Source organism: Elgaria multicarinata, chromosome 5, assembly GCF_023053635.1.
Source record: "Elgaria multicarinata webbii isolate HBS135686 ecotype San Diego chromosome 5, rElgMul1.1.pri, whole genome shotgun sequence".
In the NCBI taxonomy this organism is placed as follows: Eukaryota; Metazoa; Chordata; class Lepidosauria; order Squamata; family Anguidae; genus Elgaria; species Elgaria multicarinata.
The window spans coordinates 133073216-133092917 of record NC_086175.1 but is presented as its reverse complement, the minus strand read 5'-3'; the positions used below and the strand labels follow the sequence as shown (position 1 = coordinate 133092917).

General features: G+C 46.2%; 2 protein-coding genes across 2 annotated transcripts in view; one reads left to right on the top strand and one right to left on the bottom strand.

Annotated features, from left to right (window-relative positions):
• The window catches only part of C2CD3 (C2 domain containing 3 centriole elongation regulator), a 104864-nt gene extending 98191 nt beyond the window's left edge, over positions 1 to 6673 (bottom strand). Inside the window, exons 1-4 of the mRNA XM_063127307.1 lie at positions 6606 to 6673; positions 5062 to 5331; positions 3399 to 3556; positions 1447 to 1661 (exon numbers count right to left, since the gene is read on the bottom strand). Coding sequence (XP_062983377.1) covers positions 1447 to 1661; positions 3399 to 3556; positions 5062 to 5331; positions 6606 to 6666 — 704 coding nt within the window. The 5' untranslated portion in view covers positions 6667 to 6673. The remainder of the gene's footprint in view (positions 1 to 1446; positions 1662 to 3398; positions 3557 to 5061; positions 5332 to 6605) is intronic.
• A 1911-nt stretch (positions 6674 to 8584) lies between these two features.
• The window catches only part of PPME1 (protein phosphatase methylesterase 1), a 44129-nt gene continuing 33011 nt past the window's right edge, over positions 8585 to 19702 (top strand). The window contains exon 1 of the mRNA XM_063127273.1: positions 8585 to 8709. Coding sequence (XP_062983343.1) covers positions 8609 to 8709 — 101 coding nt within the window. The 5' untranslated portion in view covers positions 8585 to 8608. The remainder of the gene's footprint in view (positions 8710 to 19702) is intronic.

The window sequence follows — 19702 nt, the reverse complement described above, 5'->3', positions numbered from 1 at the left end:
CTATCTAGTGAAGCATTCTGTTCACACAGTAGCAGGACATGACTGCAAGAGCACCCATGTTCCCCAGCAACTGGTATACATAAGCATACTGCCTCTCATAGAGGTTGAATATACCCATCAAGACTAGTAGCCATTGATAGCCTTATCCTCCATGAAATTGTCCAACCCCCCTTTTAAAGCCATCCAAAATGGTGGCCATCACTGCATCTTATGGAAATGAAGTCCACTGCTTAACTCTGCGCTGGGTGAAGAAGTCCTTCCTTTTTTCTGTCCTGAATCTCTCACCCATCAGTTTTGTTAGATCAATGTTCTTTTCACCCAAGGACGAGATCCAAACAGCCCTTAAGCACGACTCCACCATTCCAGCGACAGAGGGTTCAAAAGCGCTTTATTGATTAGTAATCAAGGCCTGGTCTCTTCAAAGGGAGCAATCAGACAAAAGACATAGGGAATATGGTACAGTATTAAAGCTTTCAGGGGCTTTCAGTAACTGAAAGTTAAAGCTTTCAGTTTCATGGGATGACCACAGCTTCTAGTATTATGAAGAAAAATGTCTCCCTATCCATATTCCTCACACCATGCAGAATTTTGAACACCGTTATCACATCTTCCCTTACCTTTCCCCACCCCCAAGCTAAACAATCTCAGTTGTAACCTTTCCTCGTAGAGGAGTTGTTCCAGCCCCTTGATCATTTAAGTTGCCCTTTTCTACACTTTTCCCAGCTCAACATTTTTTTAAAAAATGAAGGACCCATAGAACATATTTCTTCCACATTGTTCCTCAAAGGGTGTACGTTTTGCTCTGAGCCTGCCATCTTGAGCGGAGATGTCTTTCTCTTGTCACTGAGTCATCTAGTCTCCATCAATATAGGGTTACGCTCAGATAGCCTGGCCTTTACCTCCACTTGGCATATTCTTGTCCTCTGTTTAGATTAAATTAATACAAATGAGCAGGAAGCGTTTTGGACTCTTTTCAAGGCTCATTCTTCACAGGTTGAGAGGCAATGGAAACCATGACAGCTTTAGACTTCTTATTTGTAGCCCCCACCAACATTTTTCATTTTGCTTCTTTTAAAAATCTATTTTAAGGTGTTTTATTCTGTTTTTATTTTACCTTGTACACCACTCTGAAATTTTGAATGGGGAGCGGTATATAAATATTGTAAACAGAAATAAATAAAATAGGGTATGTGTGTCATGTACAAAAGAGCCAAAAGGCCATGGCTGAGTTCCTTTCCCTTTAAGGTGGGAAACGGAGTGGAATTTATCCTTCTCGCCAAATGAGAACAGCTGAAAACACCCCCAAAAGGCCTTTTTAAGTGAAAACAGGATGTCTTCTCCTGACAGACTTGCTGCATAAATGCATTCCTGAACTTTTTAAAAACAACACTGCCAGATTGTGCTTTTAAAAGACCCAATGACATCAACGTAAGAAGACTGTATCACCTTGGTGTAGTGGCCCTGCTGCTGTTCAAAGACTCTCTTCCAATGATATTTGTGCTGGGTGGCCTGTGGAGCTGTGATGGGGCAAGAAATGGGCTAGTTTCGGCTGCTTCTTTGGCTCCCTGTGCTGACAAACCAACATTGAAGCTCACGTCTGTGTTTGGGATGGAGCTACTGTTGTCATAGGTTTCAGACAGAGGCTCCAAAACCAGCGATACCTGAAAAAAAGGTTGTAATATTTAGCATTTACGTAGTGTTTTACCTGAGTGTTTAGATTGCTTGAACGTGTTCATTCTGTGATCCTTACGGTAACCCTGTAAGGTAGGCCAGTACCATTGTCCCCATATTGCAGATGGGGAGAAGCTCAGAGACAGAGATAACTGGACAGAGATTGCCTAGCTACAGTTATCCATGCTCTGATAACCTCTTGTTTGATTACTGCAATGCGTTATACGTGGGGCTTCCTTTGAAAACAGTCCGGAAATTTCAGCTGGTACAAAACAGGGCTGCCCGCCTATTAACAGGGACTGGCTGACGAGATCATATTACGCCAGTCCTTCTACAACTTCATTGGCTGCCAGTCCAGGTCCAGGCCCGATTCAAAGTGATGGTATTAACATTTAAAGCCCTAAATGGCTTGGGGCCAGGTTATTTGAAGGAACACCTCCTCCCATATGTACCTGCCCGGACCTTAAGATCATCTACAGGGGCCCTTCTCCGTGAGCCCCTGCCAAAGGAAGTGAGGCAGGTGGCTACCAGGAGGAGGGCCTTCTCTGCTGTGGCACCCCGGCTGTGGAATGAGCTCCCTAAGGAGGTTCGCTTGGCACCTACATTATATGCTTTTAGACGCCAGGTGAAGACCTTTTTATTCTCCCAGCATTTTAACAGTCTATAAATAAATTTTAACTTGGTGTTAAAGCCCTAAACGGCTTGGGGCCAGGTTATTTGAAGGAACACCTCCTCCCATATGTACCTGCCCGGACCTTAAGATCATCTACAGGGGCCCTTCTCCGTGAGCCCCTGCCAAAGGAAGTGAGCCAGGTGGCTACTAGGAGGGCTTTCTCCGCTGTGGCACCCCAGCTGTGGAATGAGCTCCCCAGAGAGCTTCGCCTATGGGGCGGTATAAAAATGTAATAAATAAATAAATTAAGCCCCTCTAGTGAGTTTGCGGCAAATGAGAATTGCATTGGGGATTTGTAGCTCACATTCAAAGCCACCGGACAATTACAACATGCAACAACTTTATTGTAGTTGACTCCAATAAACGATGTTGCAACTTCAGTACCGGAAATTACCAGCAAACACCTGCGTACGGCCCGGAGGCTTGCAAATCAAGGCTGCCCGCAAAGGCTTCTGGGTAAATGGCTGCTTCTGCTTCTAAGCAGCAAACGGTATACAAATGCAATAAATAATAAAATATGTAGTGACGGCCACAAATTTGGATGGCTTTAAAAGGGGGTTGGAGAAATTCCTGGAGGCGAAGGCTATCCGTGGCTACTAGCCCTGATGGTTGTGTGCTATCTCCAGTATCCGAAGCAGTGTATTTCCTCCTTCCGTTAGAGAAGGACATTGTGTATTTCTTCTCGTTGCGTTAATGGCAGGCACTGTTAGCGCAGCGTGGGAAAGGACAAAGATGCGCACAGCTCTGGGTGGCCATTAGAATGGAGGGGGGAAAGGGGCCCTTAAAAGCCCTGTTAATAGTTGTGCCTGGATCTGCATCCCCTGTGTCCTGCAGCCAGAGATGGGGCTGAAATCTGCTGGGCGTATCCCCTGGTGCCCAAGAGGGCCGGACACAGGGGTGTCCGCTGCCCTTGCGGGCACAGGTGGATTTATGTACAATTTGTGTGATCTGCATACAATGTGTGTGATCCAAGCACACCAAAATATGTGTGGAGCTTGGAGCACGTGCACGACTCCAGGAATAAACATGAAGCAGGAAAAGTCTTCAGAGCTACCTGCAGCTCCCCCATCTTTTCAGAAGTTGGTGAAACAATGGTGAAAAATCCACTGGTTGGGTGGCTTGGAGAGAGCTGTGCCAGCCCGCTGATTTGAACCCGTCCAATTGGGAGGTGATCTGATTTGGTCATGACTTCCAGGATAAGAACACCCATATCTGTAGGAAACAAACAACAAAATGGCCGACTTAGACAAGTTCGCAACGAAACATGAATAAATTGTATACACTTTTACCTCAAAATGCAACAGAAGCAGTAGCAGCAGAGTTATTCAAGTCACCCTATACGCAAAAGCTAATTCCTCAATCCCCATCTCTTTGGCATGCTTGACATTCAACATGATGGCAATAAGAAGCTGGTGCTGCCCCCCACCCACCCCCATGCAGGGCCTGGAGCAAGAAGTGATGGGCGGGATTGGAGGGATGTGCCCTCCCCACCCCCACAAAGAAATCATAGAATAGCAGAGTTGGAAGGGGCCTACAAGGCCATCGAGTCCAACCCCCTGCTCAATGCAGGAATCCACCCTAAAGCATCCCTGACAGATGGTTGTCCAGCTGCCTCTTGAATGCCTCTAGTGTGGGAGAGCCCACAACCTCCCTAGGTAACTGGTTCCATTGTCGTACTGCTCTAACAGTCAGGAAGTTTTTCCTGATGTCCGGCTGGAATCTGGCTTCCTTTAACTTGAGCCCGTTATTCCGTGTCCTGCACTCTGGGAGGATTGGGAAGAGATCCTGGCCCTCCTCTGTGTGACAACCTCTCAAGTATTTGAAGAGTGCTATCATGTCTCTCCTCCATCTTCTCTTCTCCAGGCTAACCATGCCCAGTTCTTTCAGTCTCTCTTCATAGGGCTTTGTTTCCAGACCCTCAGCTGCACTCATCAAATTAACAGGCAATGAGCTAGAAATTTATAAAAAGCTGAGAGCAGCCATTCCCATAAGAAGCAATTTTGATTAGCTATAGAAATGAAGCAATCTGCAAGCAATTCAAAATGATTTTGTTGTTTGTTCTGCATCATTCGAAAAGCTGACCCAATCTAAAGGAGACGGGCTTGATGTCAGGGGCACTGGATATGTATTTCATGCAGCAGCTTCCAGATTCTCAAGTAGCAGGGGTGGGAAAGAAAAAGAAAAAGAAAAAGAAAGAGGAGCCCTGCTGGATCAGACCAAGGATCCATTTAGGCTAGCAACAGCACCCTCCCACCCATGTTCCCCAGCAACTGGTGTACACAGGCAGCCTTGGATACTGGAGGTAGTACATAACCATCAGGTCTTATTGCCATTCATCACCTTCTTCTTCAGGAATTTATCCAATCTCCTTTTAAAGCCATCCAAATTGGTGGCCATCACTACATTTGCTGAACGAAGACACCAGAGAGCCACTGCCAGCCAGAGTATGCAGCAGTGGGCTGAACAAACTGTTGGCATAAAGCAGCTCCAGGAATCCTTTGAGCCCTGTTCCCCGAAGTTAAGCACACTGGTTGTCATGGGGGGGGGGGGGGGAGGAGTTGGACTCGATGGCCTTGTAGGCCCCTTCCAACTCTGCTATTCTATGATTCTATGAAGCTGCACACGCTCCTGGCATTTTCCTACCATTTATGTTTCAGTCTCTTGCCCACCTGTAAATTAATAAACTCTATATTTAAACATCAAAGACCCAGCTATACCTGTCAGGTAAGAGGAGAACTGTTTCGGTCCGCACCGAACTGGGTAGCGGGTGGTGGTTTTAAGTGTCTTTTGCTCAGCTTGCGAGGTATCCCGGGGGACAAAGACAGTGCCGTCTGAGGTTTCTCCCCACCACCTGGCTCGGATGAGGCAGGAAGGGGGCGGCTTGGCAACCATCCACAAGATTTTGCTAACAGTCAGCTTCAGAAAGCAGCGCAGCTGTCCTTCCACAAGAGGTGGCAAGCTGGTCGAGGGCGAGATATCACTGAGACCTATAGAGAAGTGGCAGAGCACAGAAGCGGCTTACCGTTATAGACTAAAAGCATTTACAATATAATCACAATAAAATACAAAAGAACTGCGAGTTAAAAACCAGAGCAGCACAAAACCGTTTGTAGCAGCAGAATCTTTTGCAACTAAGATTGTAGTGCCTGAATTTGCTTTCCTTTCCCCCCTCCTCCTCCTCCTCCTCCCTCCCAATCCCCTTTCCTTTTGTGTCATGTCTTTTAGATTGTAAGCCTGTGGGCAGGGACTGTCAAGAAATACTTTTGTAAGCCGCCGCTGTGAGAGCCTTTTTTGGCTGAATGGTGGCATAAAATGCTTAAATAAATAAAAAAAATACCAAGTTAAAACAGCCCCCAAAACCTAGAAAAGAGTGCTAGGATTATGACCTAAAGGCTGAAAGAGAGAGAGTCATCCGAGCCTCCCAAGAAAGAGGATTCCACAGCCTTCGTGCAACTACTGTGTGAACAGCTGGAACGGTGCAGTCGCTCTTGGAGTGTTGACTGGGAGCCAGGAGATCCGGGTTCTAATCCCCCACTCACTCGGCCATGGAAACCCACTGGGTGACTTTGGGCCAGTCACAGGCTCTCAGCCCAACCTTCCTCACAGGGTGGTTGTTGTGCAGGAAAAAAGGTGGGATATACATGTGACAGCAGCAACAATAATGAGCAGTGCAATCCTAACCACATTTTAGTCAGCAGTAACTCCCATTGAGTTGAATATGGCATTAAATGGATATTATCTAATCTGTTTTTATGCTTTTTCTGGTTTTACTTGTTGTATATCGGTTTCACTGTTCAGTGTTTTAATCTTTTGCAAACCGCCCAGAGAGCTTCGGCTATGGGGCGGAACAATAAATAAATAAATATAAAATTACTCCCAGGTCACTTGGCATAGCATTACAACTGTACGCACGATTATTAATATGCAATAATAATAATAATAATAATAATAATAATAATAATAAATATAAGATTTTTATTTACTTTTTATATATTATTTTTATTTTATATAAATATTTATTTTATTTAAATATTTTTTATTAAATATTAAGCATTAAACCCTAATAATAGCCCTGCCTATCATTATATATCCCTGTTAAACTTTTCAGAATATTAGTAGTGTGTTGCTTCGTTGTTGTTGTTTGTGTTTACAACCCTCCGCCCGGTTCCAGCCCCACTTCTCCGTCCCCGTCCCGCAAGAATGACCCCACGCCGCGCCCCATGGCTTCCACCGGGCGCCCCCCAGCCCCGCCGTGACTCACCCTTCCGTTTACGGCCTGGGCCGGGTCGGGCCGGGCCGCCCTTCAGCTTCTTCTGCTTCATCCTCCTCACCAGGCCCAAAGCGGCTCCGCTTCCCGCTGCTTAGCAACGGCCGCCACCGCACGGCCTTCTGGGAAAACGGCGCCAACCGCGGCAGGAAAGCCCGGCCGACTAGACGCCGCTTGGGAACTACGACTCCCACGAGGCGCTGCGAACCTCCGGGCAGCTTCGTAGAGATAGAAGAATGAAGAGGGGTATAGAACATCGGGTAAAAACTGGTAAGCGCCTTAGGCTATGATTCTGCGTGGGAGGAGCGTGGAGTGCCGCTCTAGCCCTTGGCATCACTATGGTAGTTCCTTTACGTTGGGAAGCAGTGGGCGGAAAGCCCGTCAGAAGTTAGATCGTGGGTCTTGAAAGTGCAGAGGAGCATCTCTTTTATCTGTATACGAGAATTCCGGGTTATTTTTGAAGCCATGTTTTTTTTTAATTTTTATTATTATTATTATTATTATTATTATTATTATTATTATTATTATTATTATTATTACAGTACTATTATATTTCTTTGTATTTATTTATTTATTTATTTATTGCATTTTTGTACCGCCCAATAGCCGAAGCTCTCTGGGCGGTTCACAACAATTAAAACCATAATAAAACAACCAACAGGTTAAAAGCACAATTACAAAATACCGTATAAAAAGCACAACCAGGATAAAACCACGCAACAAAATTGATATAAGATTAAAATACAGAGTTAGGACAGTAAAATTTAAATTTAAGTTAAAATTAAGTGTTAAAATACTGAGAGAATAAAAAGGTCTTCAGCTGGCGATGAAAGGAGTACAGTGTAGGCACCAGGCGGACCTCTCTGAGGAGCTCTTTCCACAACTGGGATGCCACAGCGGAGACGGTCCTCCTCATAGTGGCCACCTGCCTCACTTCCTTTGTATCCCGCCTTTTGCCCAAGGTGGCATTATTTAAAACATATACATTTAAACACTCTTAGGATAGACAGAGGCCAAGATTATGTTTCCCTCCACCATCATGGGCTGGTCCATGATGTCACGAAGTCACGAAGAGTCGGAAGCGACTGAACGAATACACCACCACCACCACCATCACCATCAAGCAGCCAAGGCAGGAGGGGATGTTTCACGCTCAGGTATTATTTTTGAGTGGGGGAAATATGTGATTTTGCAAATGCAGTCCAAAGTTATTATTCCCATGGGGGACGGTGGGGGGACGGGAGAGCGCAGGGTATAAGAGTGGGCTTTCACAGCCCTGTAATGTAGGCCGTGGTGGTTGGGGATGCTGAGAATTGTAGTCCCAACACATCTGGAGGCACCTGGGGAAGAGGAACAGGTGTCATTGAACAGCACATATACACTATGGTGGGACATGGGAGAGGGCCTTCTCTGTTGTGGCACCCCAACTGTGGAATGCCCACCCTATCATGTCTCCCCTCAATCTTATCTTCTCCAGGCTAAACGTGCCCAGTTCTTTCAGTCTGTCTTCATAGGGCTTCATTTCCAGACCCCTGATCATCCTGGTTGCCCTCCTTAGGTTCGCCCCCACCCCAATTATACTTAAGAAGCAGCCTGGTGTTCTCTAGATGTCTTGGACTACAACTCCCAGCATCCCCCAGAATTTTAGTCTGACATATGGGGTTGACGAAAGCTTGGTGCAACTCTACACGTTTCCTATCTCTATGTCACCACGGCCTCTCATCTCACGCGTAGTTCAAATACCTTCGGGCAAGCAGGAGTTGAAGAGAACTCCATTTCCCATAGTGCTCTCCGAGCACTTCCTGTCTACGCCAAAGACCCGTAAACGTCCGTTCAATGCTTTTCGTGGGCCCGTAGGACTCCATTTCCCGTGGTGCCGCGCCTCTTCCGGCGAGCGCGCAGTGCCTGCTGGGAGCGGCAGGCTGGCGGCTCCTTCTGAGGAGGGCGGGGCTCGCGTCCTCCCCGCCCCGCTTCTCCCGGCCCGTGTTTCCCTCGCCATGTCCGCCTTGGAGAAGCAGCTGCAGCTGGGCCGCCTGCCCCCTCGACCCCCGGGCCCTGCGGGGGGCAGCGGCCAGGCCCCGCCCAAGATGCGCATGGGGTAGGAAAGGGGGGGCAGAGAGGGAGGGGGTGAGGGTATGACGTCATGCGGACGCGGGGGAGAGAGCTGGGATGACGTCATGCGGAGGGGGTGGCGCCCAAGGGGGTCTCCATATGGAGTGGGGTGGGGCTGGCAGGACGTTGGGGTGGGGCGGGGCTGGGCTGGGCTGGGGGGGGTCACTGTGGAAAATAATGGGGGCTCCTTTGATGTCCTTATTGGGGGGGGTAGCTCCAAAGCAGCCATGAGGGGAATTGGTGTGTGAGTGGAATTGAGGTTTGGGGGGTGGGGTCGGGGGTCCTCACTGGGTGTATTTTTAGGGGTCTCTGTCTTCAATGGGGGGCTGGGGGCACCTAGGGGAGGGGGAGGGGGAGTAGGGGGATATCCCCCCCCAAAAAAAGGGTGGGTGGGGGAGGTTGTGTCACAGAGCCCGTATTTATTTATTTATTTATTTATTTATTACACTTATATACCGCCCCCATAGCCAGAGCTCTCTGGGCGGTTTACAGAAATTCTAAAATTGAGATAAAAAAACAAGTATAAAAAAAATTAAATTTTAAAACACAGAACATACACACATAAAGCATTAAAAACCATTAAAAAAACCCCTAAACATGTGGGTGATTAAAACGTGCTGCCATTTGCCCTGGGCAAAGAGGAAAGTCTTAACCTGGCGCCGGAAAGTGAGTAGCGTTGGCGCCAGGCGAGCCTCGTCAGGGAGATCGGTCCATAGGATCATAGAATAGCAGAGTTGGAAGGGGCCTACAAGGCCATCGAGTCCAACCCCCTGCTCAATGCAGGAATCCACCCTAAATAGTGTGGGGGCCTCCACCGACTTTTATGTGGGGAGGACAGCCTTCAAAGGAGGGTCGTCTTTGAAGCGTTTTCCATATATCACCATCCTTTTACGTCAGCCTTTGCCAACCGGCTGCCCCCCCCCCAGATTGTATTGGACTATATGGCTAGCTGGGGGGGGGGCGTTCTGGGAGTTGTAGTCCAACACAGCTGGAGGCCACTGGGTTGGAGGAAGGCTACGTTATATGCTTACAACAACCCTGCGAGGTAGGCCAGTATTGTGTTTCCCTTCTTTTAGATGGAAATACAGAGAGAAAGAAATAACTCTGAAGCTATCATATTTATATATTGTTATTAATTTTAAAAGTTCGTATAACCTCTCCACCCAGAGGAACTCAAACCTGACTCATGGCGATAAAATACTTGTACAACGAAACCGAACCTGCAAAATGCATTAAACGATCGGTAGAAAATACTGATGTCATCAAACACCCCCACCCAAATTTCGTAAGTCAGCAAGACAGGAATTCATAAAATCCCGGAAGCTAAATTGAAGGCCCAGAAAAAAAGGGTAATTAGCTTAACACATTCCTAAATGAAGAGAGCTGAAGGTCTCCCTAAACAACCAGGTTTTGGCAAAACGCTTCGCCTTAAAGTCTCAGTTGGTGAGTCTCAGCCGGGAGGGCGTTAAAAACGTAAGAAGAGCCCTGATGCTGGATCAGACCAAGGGTCCATCAAGTCCAGCACTCTGTTCACACAGTGGCCAACCAGCCGTCGGCCAGGGATGAACAAGCAGGACATGGTGCAAAAGCACCCTGCCACCCATGTTCCCCAGCAACTGGTGCACACAAGCTTACTGCCTCAAATACTGGAGATAACACATGGTTCGTGCCATCACCAGAAAGGCCCTGCGCTCTCTTTTTGGTTGGCTTGTGGGGATCACTGAGCTCATCTTTGTGAAGTGCTTTGAATGAGGTAAAGTGCTCTAGAAATGTTGCTCTCCCTCTGTTGCAAGGAGAGTCCCTTGCTGAAGGCCACCCAGGAGGGAGTTCAAGTTGAGGCTTGTCTCTGCCACAGGGACTTATTTTCCCAGCCTCACTTCGGAAGGTGTAAGCCAAGGGCATCTTTCTTGCCCGGTCAAGGTGGGGGAAGAGGAGAAGGGGTGAGAGTATTAACCTGAAGAATGCCTTGTAGTAACAATGTGTTGTCTAGCGTATAAAAGCTCAGCAGAGTGGTTGTGTGTGTGTGTGTTTGTATGTCACCGAGAGAGCTAAAGAGAGAAACGTACAAGTCACACACACTGTGCAGCGGTGGGATTTTGCCAGGGCAACGCATATGGGGTGGCCCTGCCTGGGGGGGAGTTTGACGTTGGAGATGCCTTCATAGGTCGTGGGCGCTGATGCTCAGTCAGCGTCAGCATGGATGGGAGGGGTGGGGTGGGTCGCTTTGAAAAAGAAGGGGTGTGGGTGTCAGGAGGTTTAGGAGGAGAGGCGCGCAGCGAGTGCCTGGCTGGTGGTTTGCCAGAGCAGCAGGAATGGAGGCCCTGAAGGAAACAGGCTACGATGGAGACGTGAGCCCAGGAGAAGCTGGGCCCTCGCTCTGTTTCCGTCCCCCCGTCCTCTCCAGCTGAGATCTTGGGTAGCAGAACCAGAAGAGAACTCCATCCAAGGCCTTGGCTAGCTTCTGCCAGTCCCACAGTGCCTGTGCTGCCTGGGGGTGATGGGAGTTGTAGTCCAACACTTCTGGAGAGCACCAGGTTGGCGATGGGTGCAGTCCGTCCGGCTTCCTGCATCTCCCGGAGTGAGCGGCGCCTTCAAGGGCGGGGCTGCTCTCAGCCTTAGTCTCATCCTGGTCTTCGCCTGCGTCGTAAAACTGTTGCTTGAGGCGCCACTGACTTGTCCAACGTGTTCCGTTGATGCTGTGGAGGGGAAAACCCTGAGGTAGGCAGCGCAGCTGGCTTCGTGGCTGAAGCTGTTTCAGACGAGGTTTGTGAAGATCTGGCTGCAAGAAGCCGAGATCCTCGCCCTGAAATCCTAGCTCAGCCTTCTCCCAACCTGGTGCCTTCCAGATGTGTTGGACTGCATCTCCCATCATTCCCTGCTCGCCCCGCCCAACTCTACCCTGGACACCCCTCTGTCTAGGAGACTTGAGCTGTGTGGCTAGTGCAGGATGGGCAACCTGGGCTCCCAACTCAGATTGGCCCAGCCAACATGGGCACGGGGCACAGCTGGAGGACCACAGATTCCTCACTCCTCGGCTAGTAGAATCATGCACAGGTTCGCGTCGGCTTTAGGCTTCTGTGGGTTCAGTCCCACGATGACCGTGGGAGTTCTGTGCTGCCATCTGTCATTATTTCTATTGTCTGATTCAAGCACAGGCATGAAAGGCTCTTATTCTGGGCACTGCACTCCTTATTAAGTGTTTCTCTGTTAACGTGCGGCATCTGCCTGAGAACTGCATCTTGTGTTTTTTTAGAAGTGTATTTATTGGTGTCCTCTGCTTTTAGGCTCCCTTAACTGCAGGGGCGTCTCGGCTTGCTGTGTTGCCTCTGTCCTGGGAGCCCAGCTCTTATTAGCCAAATACAGTGAGTTGTATCTAAGGTTCATCCTGGTTAGAGTAGAGTCGTTGAAAAGAACAGGCCTTAAGTTAGTTCAACGTTGGATACAACCCAATGCGATGTCAAGGAGTGGATGAGTGTTGTGTGAGCCTGTTGTCGAGAGTAGTCAAGAATGGCTGATATTAACTGGGGGAGGCAGGGGAATTCAAGAGTTCATAGAATAGCAGAGCCGGAAGGGGCCTACAAGGCCATCGAGTCCAACCCCCTGCTCAGTGCAGGAATCCACCCTAAAAGTTGGGGGGGGAAGTTGGAGTAGCTAAGAGTATGGCTCAGTTCAGACAACACTTTTCTCTATGGTGGTTTTCGAACTCCATGATGGAGTCTTTACACCACTGTTGAGAAATGTGTTGTCTGGCGGGAAAACTTTTTTTTTGGAAAAAAAATCCACGCAGAATATCCACGCTGTGCAGGGGAGAGTTCCTGCACAACCATTGTGTTGTGTGGAGGGCTCCGTGGAGTTTTCCGTTGTGTTGACTTTTCCCACTGGCTACAGAGTTCTCTGGCAGGAGCGGCAAAAGGAGGGAGCGCCACTCTAGGAGATCCGCAGGCATTGCTTTTTTTTTGATGGGATACCATTGGGAGGACCAGGGGAGGAGGAACTGTCAATCAACCGTTGCGTGGCCTTTTACTCAACTCTAAGGTAGCCCACAGTCACACAATGGTGGAGTTAGAACAGGTTGTGTGGGGTGTGTCGCCTAGAAACTCAACCGTTGAGTGGAGTTTTCACACTGCACAGAGAAACGTGTTGTCTGAACTGAGCCAATGAGTCTATGTGGCAGCTGGTTCAAATGTCATCTTGGCCATGAACTCTCTAGGTCAGTGGTTCCCAATTAGCTAAATACTGCGGGGCCCTTGTTTTTCAAATGCCAGGCCATGGACCCCCCTACTTTTGCAAAAATTGTTATCTCTATGGTAGTTACCTGTGCAAAGCAATTTTTTGGAGAAAATAAGGGGTAGCCCCTAATAAGCAAAGGATTTTAGGTATACTAAAAAACAGACCAAAAGAATTGTGATATTTGTGATATACCACACAAAAATGACAATGATTTAGTTAGGAATATAAAGACGAATTCAATTTTACTAACGTCTAGTTTACAATTGAACAAATTATGACCTCTCTAGCAGCTACTAAACCTAAATGTGATGGGAGAAATCATGCCTCTTTTTGTCCCAAACAATCCCTTCCACATCCGGTTCAATCTTTCCTACTTTTAATCTCAAATCTGGATCAACATCGGGCCGATTTCTATGCTTGTTCTTCTTATAACAAAATGTTGAAAATGTTTGTTCACAAAGATATGTGGAACAAAAGGGAACTTGATGTTTCAACGCTTTTTCACCTAACTTCTTATAATCAGGAAAAACCTTCACCCAGAATTGGTCCAGTCTATATTTTTTGAAAAATGATTTCAATGAACCATCACGAGTCACGTCAACAAGTGCATCTCGCTCTTCCGCAGATAGGATTGTTAGTTGTACATCACCACATTCAAAAGGATTCCTTCTCCATGAGTTTTCAGGATTAGGTGCAGGGAAGTAATCTCTGAAGCTAGTCGCTAAATCACGCAGGTGCTCAGGGATGTTATATTTTACTTCTGGTAGGAATTCGTTGTCAGTGGACTCCAGAAATGAATGGTGAATATGTGAATGGTGCCACGGACCCCCTGGGTGGGTTATGCGGACCCCCTGGAGTCCACAGACCACCAATTGGGAACCACTGCTCTAGGTGGCTTAGGCAAACCACTTTTTCAGCCACAGCTGTTTATCTGCACCTGCAATGTAAGGGTAATAACTGGTCTACCTTTCAGGGTTATTTTTGGATCAGTGTGGCGTAGATGTTGAAGTGCAGGCAGGTGATCAGCATGACAGTCCTCATAGCCACGCCCAAGGAGAGTCCAAATTTGTAGCCAGCTGTGTTGACCCATAACACCAACCAGTTCTATACTGTTTAGCTTCACCCTACCCAGTGCCTGTTTACACTTCCCTGTGCCTGTTTGCATTCTCTTCCCCTCCTTATTGTTTTACTATGATTTTATTAGATTGTAAGCCTATGCGGCAGGGTCTCGCTATTTACTGTGTAATCTGTACAGCACCATGTACATTGATGGTGCTATATAAATAAATAAATAATAATAATAATAATAATAATAATAATAATAATAATAATTCTAGGAGCTTTCATCTGCGAGGAATAGGTCTTTTGCAAAGCTAATGGGTCTTAATTGCCCATTTGGTACCAAGCCATCCCAAAATACTTTGCATTTCAACAAGGAATAGTATATTGTTGCTGGAAAAATTCATTTCTCTCTAGCTACTGCACAACTAAGCTCTGAGAAAGCAGGGAAGCGTATGGTGGGGGTGGGGGATGATGTCAGGGTTCCTGCTCATAAAAAAGTGCTATCGCTATGCCACTGTTAAGGATTACTGTGATGATGCATGTGGATGTTACAATAATAATCAATGAATGAATGAACGAACGATAATTTTATTTATTAAAACATTTATATCCCTCCCAATATCACAAAGATCTCAGGGCGGCGTACAGATAAAATCATACATTTAAAATAGAATATACAATTCTAAAACAAATTAAACCGTTAATATGTTAAAACCAATATGAAATTTTAAAACAGTAAAGGCCAATTAAAACAAGACAGTGTGCAGGCTGGTGGATTTAAAATCCTTATTCTTCTCTTTAAAGAACGGTGAAAGAATGCTTTGCAAAAGACAAAAACATGTTCGACTCCAAATACTTGGATTTAACATTTTGGACAAACCATCTGTCAGGGATGCTTTAGGGTGGATTCCTGCATTGAGCAGGGGGTTGGACTCGATGGCCTTGTAGGTCCCTTCCAACTCTGCTATTCTATGATTCTATGACAAAGCAAGTTATTAGTAGAGCTGTTGGGAAGAAATAGTCAATAGTCAATAACTAAAGTTGGCCTTTGCTGTTCAGATGTTTTGGACTACACTTTATTTATTTATTTATTACATTTTTATACTGCCTATCAGCGGAAGTTCTCTGGGCAGTGCAGAATTAAAAACCATAAAATACAAGTATAAATTTAAAACATTAAAAGTTTAAAAGGCAATATAAAACCAGCTACTTTAAAGACCAAGGAAAGCCTGTATAAAAAGGTATGTCTTCGGGAGAGGTTTAAAAGATATTATATAGATATAATTATCTAAAGATATAATTTTTGTGAACTGGCCAGGGAGCTTTGGCTATTGGGCAGTATAAAAAATGCAATAAATAAATGTTTTCCGCCTCCCAAACTGCACGAGGGAGGGTTCTCCAGAGGGTGGGTGCCACCCCAGTTCCCAGCATTCCTGACCATTGGCCATGCAGGTTGAGGATGATGGGAGTTGTAGTCCTAAAGACAGTACCTGGTTGGAAGATGCTGCCGTAAGTATACTGTTCATGGAATGTGAGGGCTCCGAGGGCATGCAGGAAATGGGGTCTTGGCGTTTGTCTCCAGCAATGAATTCCTTTGGGGTTAAGCTTTGCCAGAACCCAAACCTGTGTTTCTTGTGTTTCTTTGAATAAGCTGAGATTAGCGAGGGATGCTAAAAGCAATAAAAAGGCTTTCTTCAGATACGTGAGTAGTAAAAGACAGAGGAAAGAAATAGTGGTTCAACTGCTTAATGAGGATGGCAAATTGATAACAGACGACAAAGAAAAGGCTGAAGTGCTCAATTCCTACTTTGCCTCGGTCTTCTCCCAAAAGCGGGTCTATGACCCCCCTGGAAAAAGTGAAGCAGAAGTTGAGGGGGCAGGATTGCAGTTTGAGATTGATAAACAAATGGTCAAAGAACACCTAATTTCCTTGAATGAGTTCATATCTCCAGGGCCCGATGAACTGCATCCAAGAGTAATGAAGGAGCTAGCGGAAGAACTCTCAGAACCTTTGTCTATTATCTTTGCAAAATCATGGAAGACGGGTGATGTGCCGGACGACTGGAGGAAGGCTAACGTTGTCCCTATCTTCAAAAAGGAGGAACCTGGGAACTACAGACCAGTCAGTCTGACATCCATCCCTGGGAAAATTCTGGAGCAGATTATAAAGAAGTCAATCTGTAAACACCTTGAAATCAATGCAGTGATTACTAGAAGCCAACATAGATTTGTCAGGAACAAATCCTGTCAGACTAATTTGATCTCATTTTTTGATAGGATAACCTCCCTTGTGGACTGTGGGAATGCTGTGGATGTCATATATCTTGACTTCAGCAAAGCTTTTGACAAAGTACCACATGACATTCTGATTAACAAACTAGCTAAAAGTGGGCTAGATGGAACAACTATTAGGTGGGTCCACAGTTGGCTACAGAATCGGACTCAAAGAGTACTTATCAATGGAACCTTCTCAAACTGGGGAGAGGCAACGAGTGGGGTGCCGCAGGGCTCAGTCCTGGGCCCAGTGCTCTTCAACATTTTTATTAATGATTTGGACGAGGAGGTGCAGGGAACGCTGATCAGATTTGCAGATGACACAAAATTGGGTGGGATAGCTAATACCCTGGAAGACAAAAACAAACTTCAAAGTGATCTTGATAGGCTGGAGTGCTGGGCTGAAAACAACAGAATGAAATTTAATAGGGATAAATGCCAAGTTCTACATTTAGGGAATAGAAACCAAGATGGGGGACACTTGGCTCAACAATACTACAAACGAGAAAGATCTTGGAATTGTTGTAGATCACAAGCTGAATAGGAGCCAACAGTGCGATATGGCTGCAAGAAAGGCCAATGCTATTTTGGGCTGCATTAATAGAAGTATAGCTTCCAAATCACGTGAGGTACTGGTTCCTCTCTATTCGGCCCTGGTTAGGCCTCATCTAGAGTATTGCGTCCAGTTCTGGGCTCCACAATTCAAGAAGGACGCAGACAAGCTGGAGCGTGTTCAGAAGAGGGCAACCAGGATGATCAGAGGTCTAGAAACAAAGCCCTATGAAGAGAGACTGAAAGAACTGGGCATGTTTAGCCTGGAGAAGAGAAGATTGAGGGGAGACATGATAGCACTCTTCAAATACTTCAAAGGTTGTCACACAGAGGAGGGCCAGGATCTCTTCTCGATCCTCCCAGAGTGCAGGACACGGAATAACGGGCTCAAGTTAAAGGAAGCCAGATTCCAGCTGGACATCAGGAAAAACTTCCTGACTGTTAGAGCAGTGCGACGGTGGAATCAGCTACCTAGGGAGGTTGTGGGCTCTCCCACACTAGAGGCATTCAAGAGGCAGCTGGACAACCATCTGTCAGGGATGCTTTAGGGTGGATTCCTGCATTGAGCAGGGGGTTGGACTCGATGGCCTTGTAGGCCCCTTCCAACTCTGCTATTCTATGATTCTATGATTCTTCCAGAGAATTGGGCAGGCATTTAGTGGCAGGTCTAAATAAGGGGAATTTTAGTAGAGTAAAGCATTTAGAAAATAGATTTGTTGTTGTTTGTGGAAGACTCCCAAGGCGCTGTGAATAAGCCTCTGGTTATAAATCGAACAAAATCTTGGTCACCGGTACACCTAGGGGTGACCACATCACACCAGTCTTAAAATCTCTTCACTGGCTGCCAGTTAGTTTCAGGGCGAAGTATAAAGTGTTGGTTATTACCTTTAAAGCCCTACATGGTTTGGGTCCTGTTTACCTGCGGGATCGCCTTCTCCCGTACAATCCGCCCCACACACTCAGGTCCTCTGGGAAGAATTTTCTACAGTCAGCCAAAGTTAGGTGGACAACTGTTACCTAGAGGACCTTTTCTTCTGTCGCCCCCAGACTATGGAATGGCCTGCTGGAGAAGATTCGTCGACTTAATAGTCTTTTCGAATTCAAGAAGGCTATAAAGGCGGATCTCTTCTTGCAGGCTTACGTTGTCGAATTTTAAAATATTTGACTTATTTTAATATTGAATCAGTTTTATATGTTTTTAATCAGTTTTATGTATTGTGTGGTGTTTGTATGTAATGTTGTCCCCTGCCTCAATCCAGGGGGCGAGGCAGGTAATAAATAAATAAATATATTATTATTATTATTATTATTATTATTATTATTATTTTATAATATTTTAAATAATCAGGGGATTAATAGCAGCAGACATTTTGGAGCAAAGGTTGGTTTTAAGGACCATTTGATGTGTAACAGCAGACGGTGGTTCTGAATTTCTTTTGCGAGTTGACAGTGTCTTCTCAGTGACATCGGTGACTTTTAAGTGCCTTAAAAGAAGGACGGTTCTACTGAGGGCTCAGCTTTCTTGCACGTGACAACGGAGGCTCTGGCCCACGGAAGTTTCTGCCACGATAAATCTGTTCCCGTGAGACTGTTGCTTTTGCCCCCACTGTTTACCACAACTACCCCTCTGGAATTTGCCGTGTGAAAACAAAGGATTAAGTTGTGTCTGTTAAAGGCAGAATGCCATTTGAAAGCTGGCAGCAATTTAAAACTAGTGGAAATGAAAGGCCCACTTAAAAGCCAGCTTGACATGCCCGTCCAGCAGTACAAATGTTAGGAGCCTTCTGGGGACCTGCTTTGCCTTGCAGGAAAAAGCTGTACTGACATGGAGCATGATATACTTCACAGCAGTGGGGCCTAGAGGCTGTGATTTCAGTGGAGCAATGAATCCACTCTGGGCTTCAGATCAAATGCAAAGCCCCTGTTCAGACGACATGCTAAGCCACAGTGGTTAAGCGTTTTGAGCTGAACATGATGGCGTAGTGTATCATGTGAACCATTCCCAATTGTGGTGGCTACATAACCGCATTTTAAACACGTGCTCTAACCATTTGCTGCAGAAGGGTTATTGGCCTAACTGTGGCGTAGCGTGTCGTCTGAACAGGCCCTAAAAGGAGCAATCCAATTTTAGAGTTCTGACTGAATCCCAGAGCGGATTGCCCACCCCACAGACATTAGACCCAACAGATCCCACGGCTTCACCATAAGCACCCCCCAGGTGAATGAAATCTGTAATGGGAGGGTTGACCCTCACTTCCTTCCTCATTGGGTTTTTCTTTTTCTTTTTGCTCCTGGCAAGCACAAGGCTGCTATTCTAACCTGTTTTAAAGAGCTGTCTTACGTTCAGCAAAAGGCATTTATTTATTTTTATTTTTGTACCTCGAGAGACATAATCACTCCACTGGCTGCCAATTAGTTTCCAGGCAAAGTACAAAGTGTTGGTCATTACCTTTAAATCCCTAAATGGTTTGGGTCCAGGTTACCTGCAGGATCGCCTTCTCCCATATAGTCCGCCCCGCACACTCAGGTCCTCTGGGGAGAACTTACTTCAGTCAGCCAAGACTAGGCTGACATCAGTTTCCCAGAGGACCTTTTCTTCTGTCGCCCCCAGATTGTGGAATGGCCTGCCAGAGGAGATTCGTAAAATTAACTCTCTCTGTGTAATTTTAAGGCAGCTTTAAAGACTATCCTTTTCCGGTAGGCCTATCCAGATCAATGTTAAATCAAGAATTTTTAAGATGTATTGATTCCTGTTCTAATGTTGTTCCCCGCCTCGATCCAAAGGGAGAGGCGGGTAAGAAATAAATAAATTATTATTATTATTATTATTATTATTATTATTATTATTATTAACATTGAAG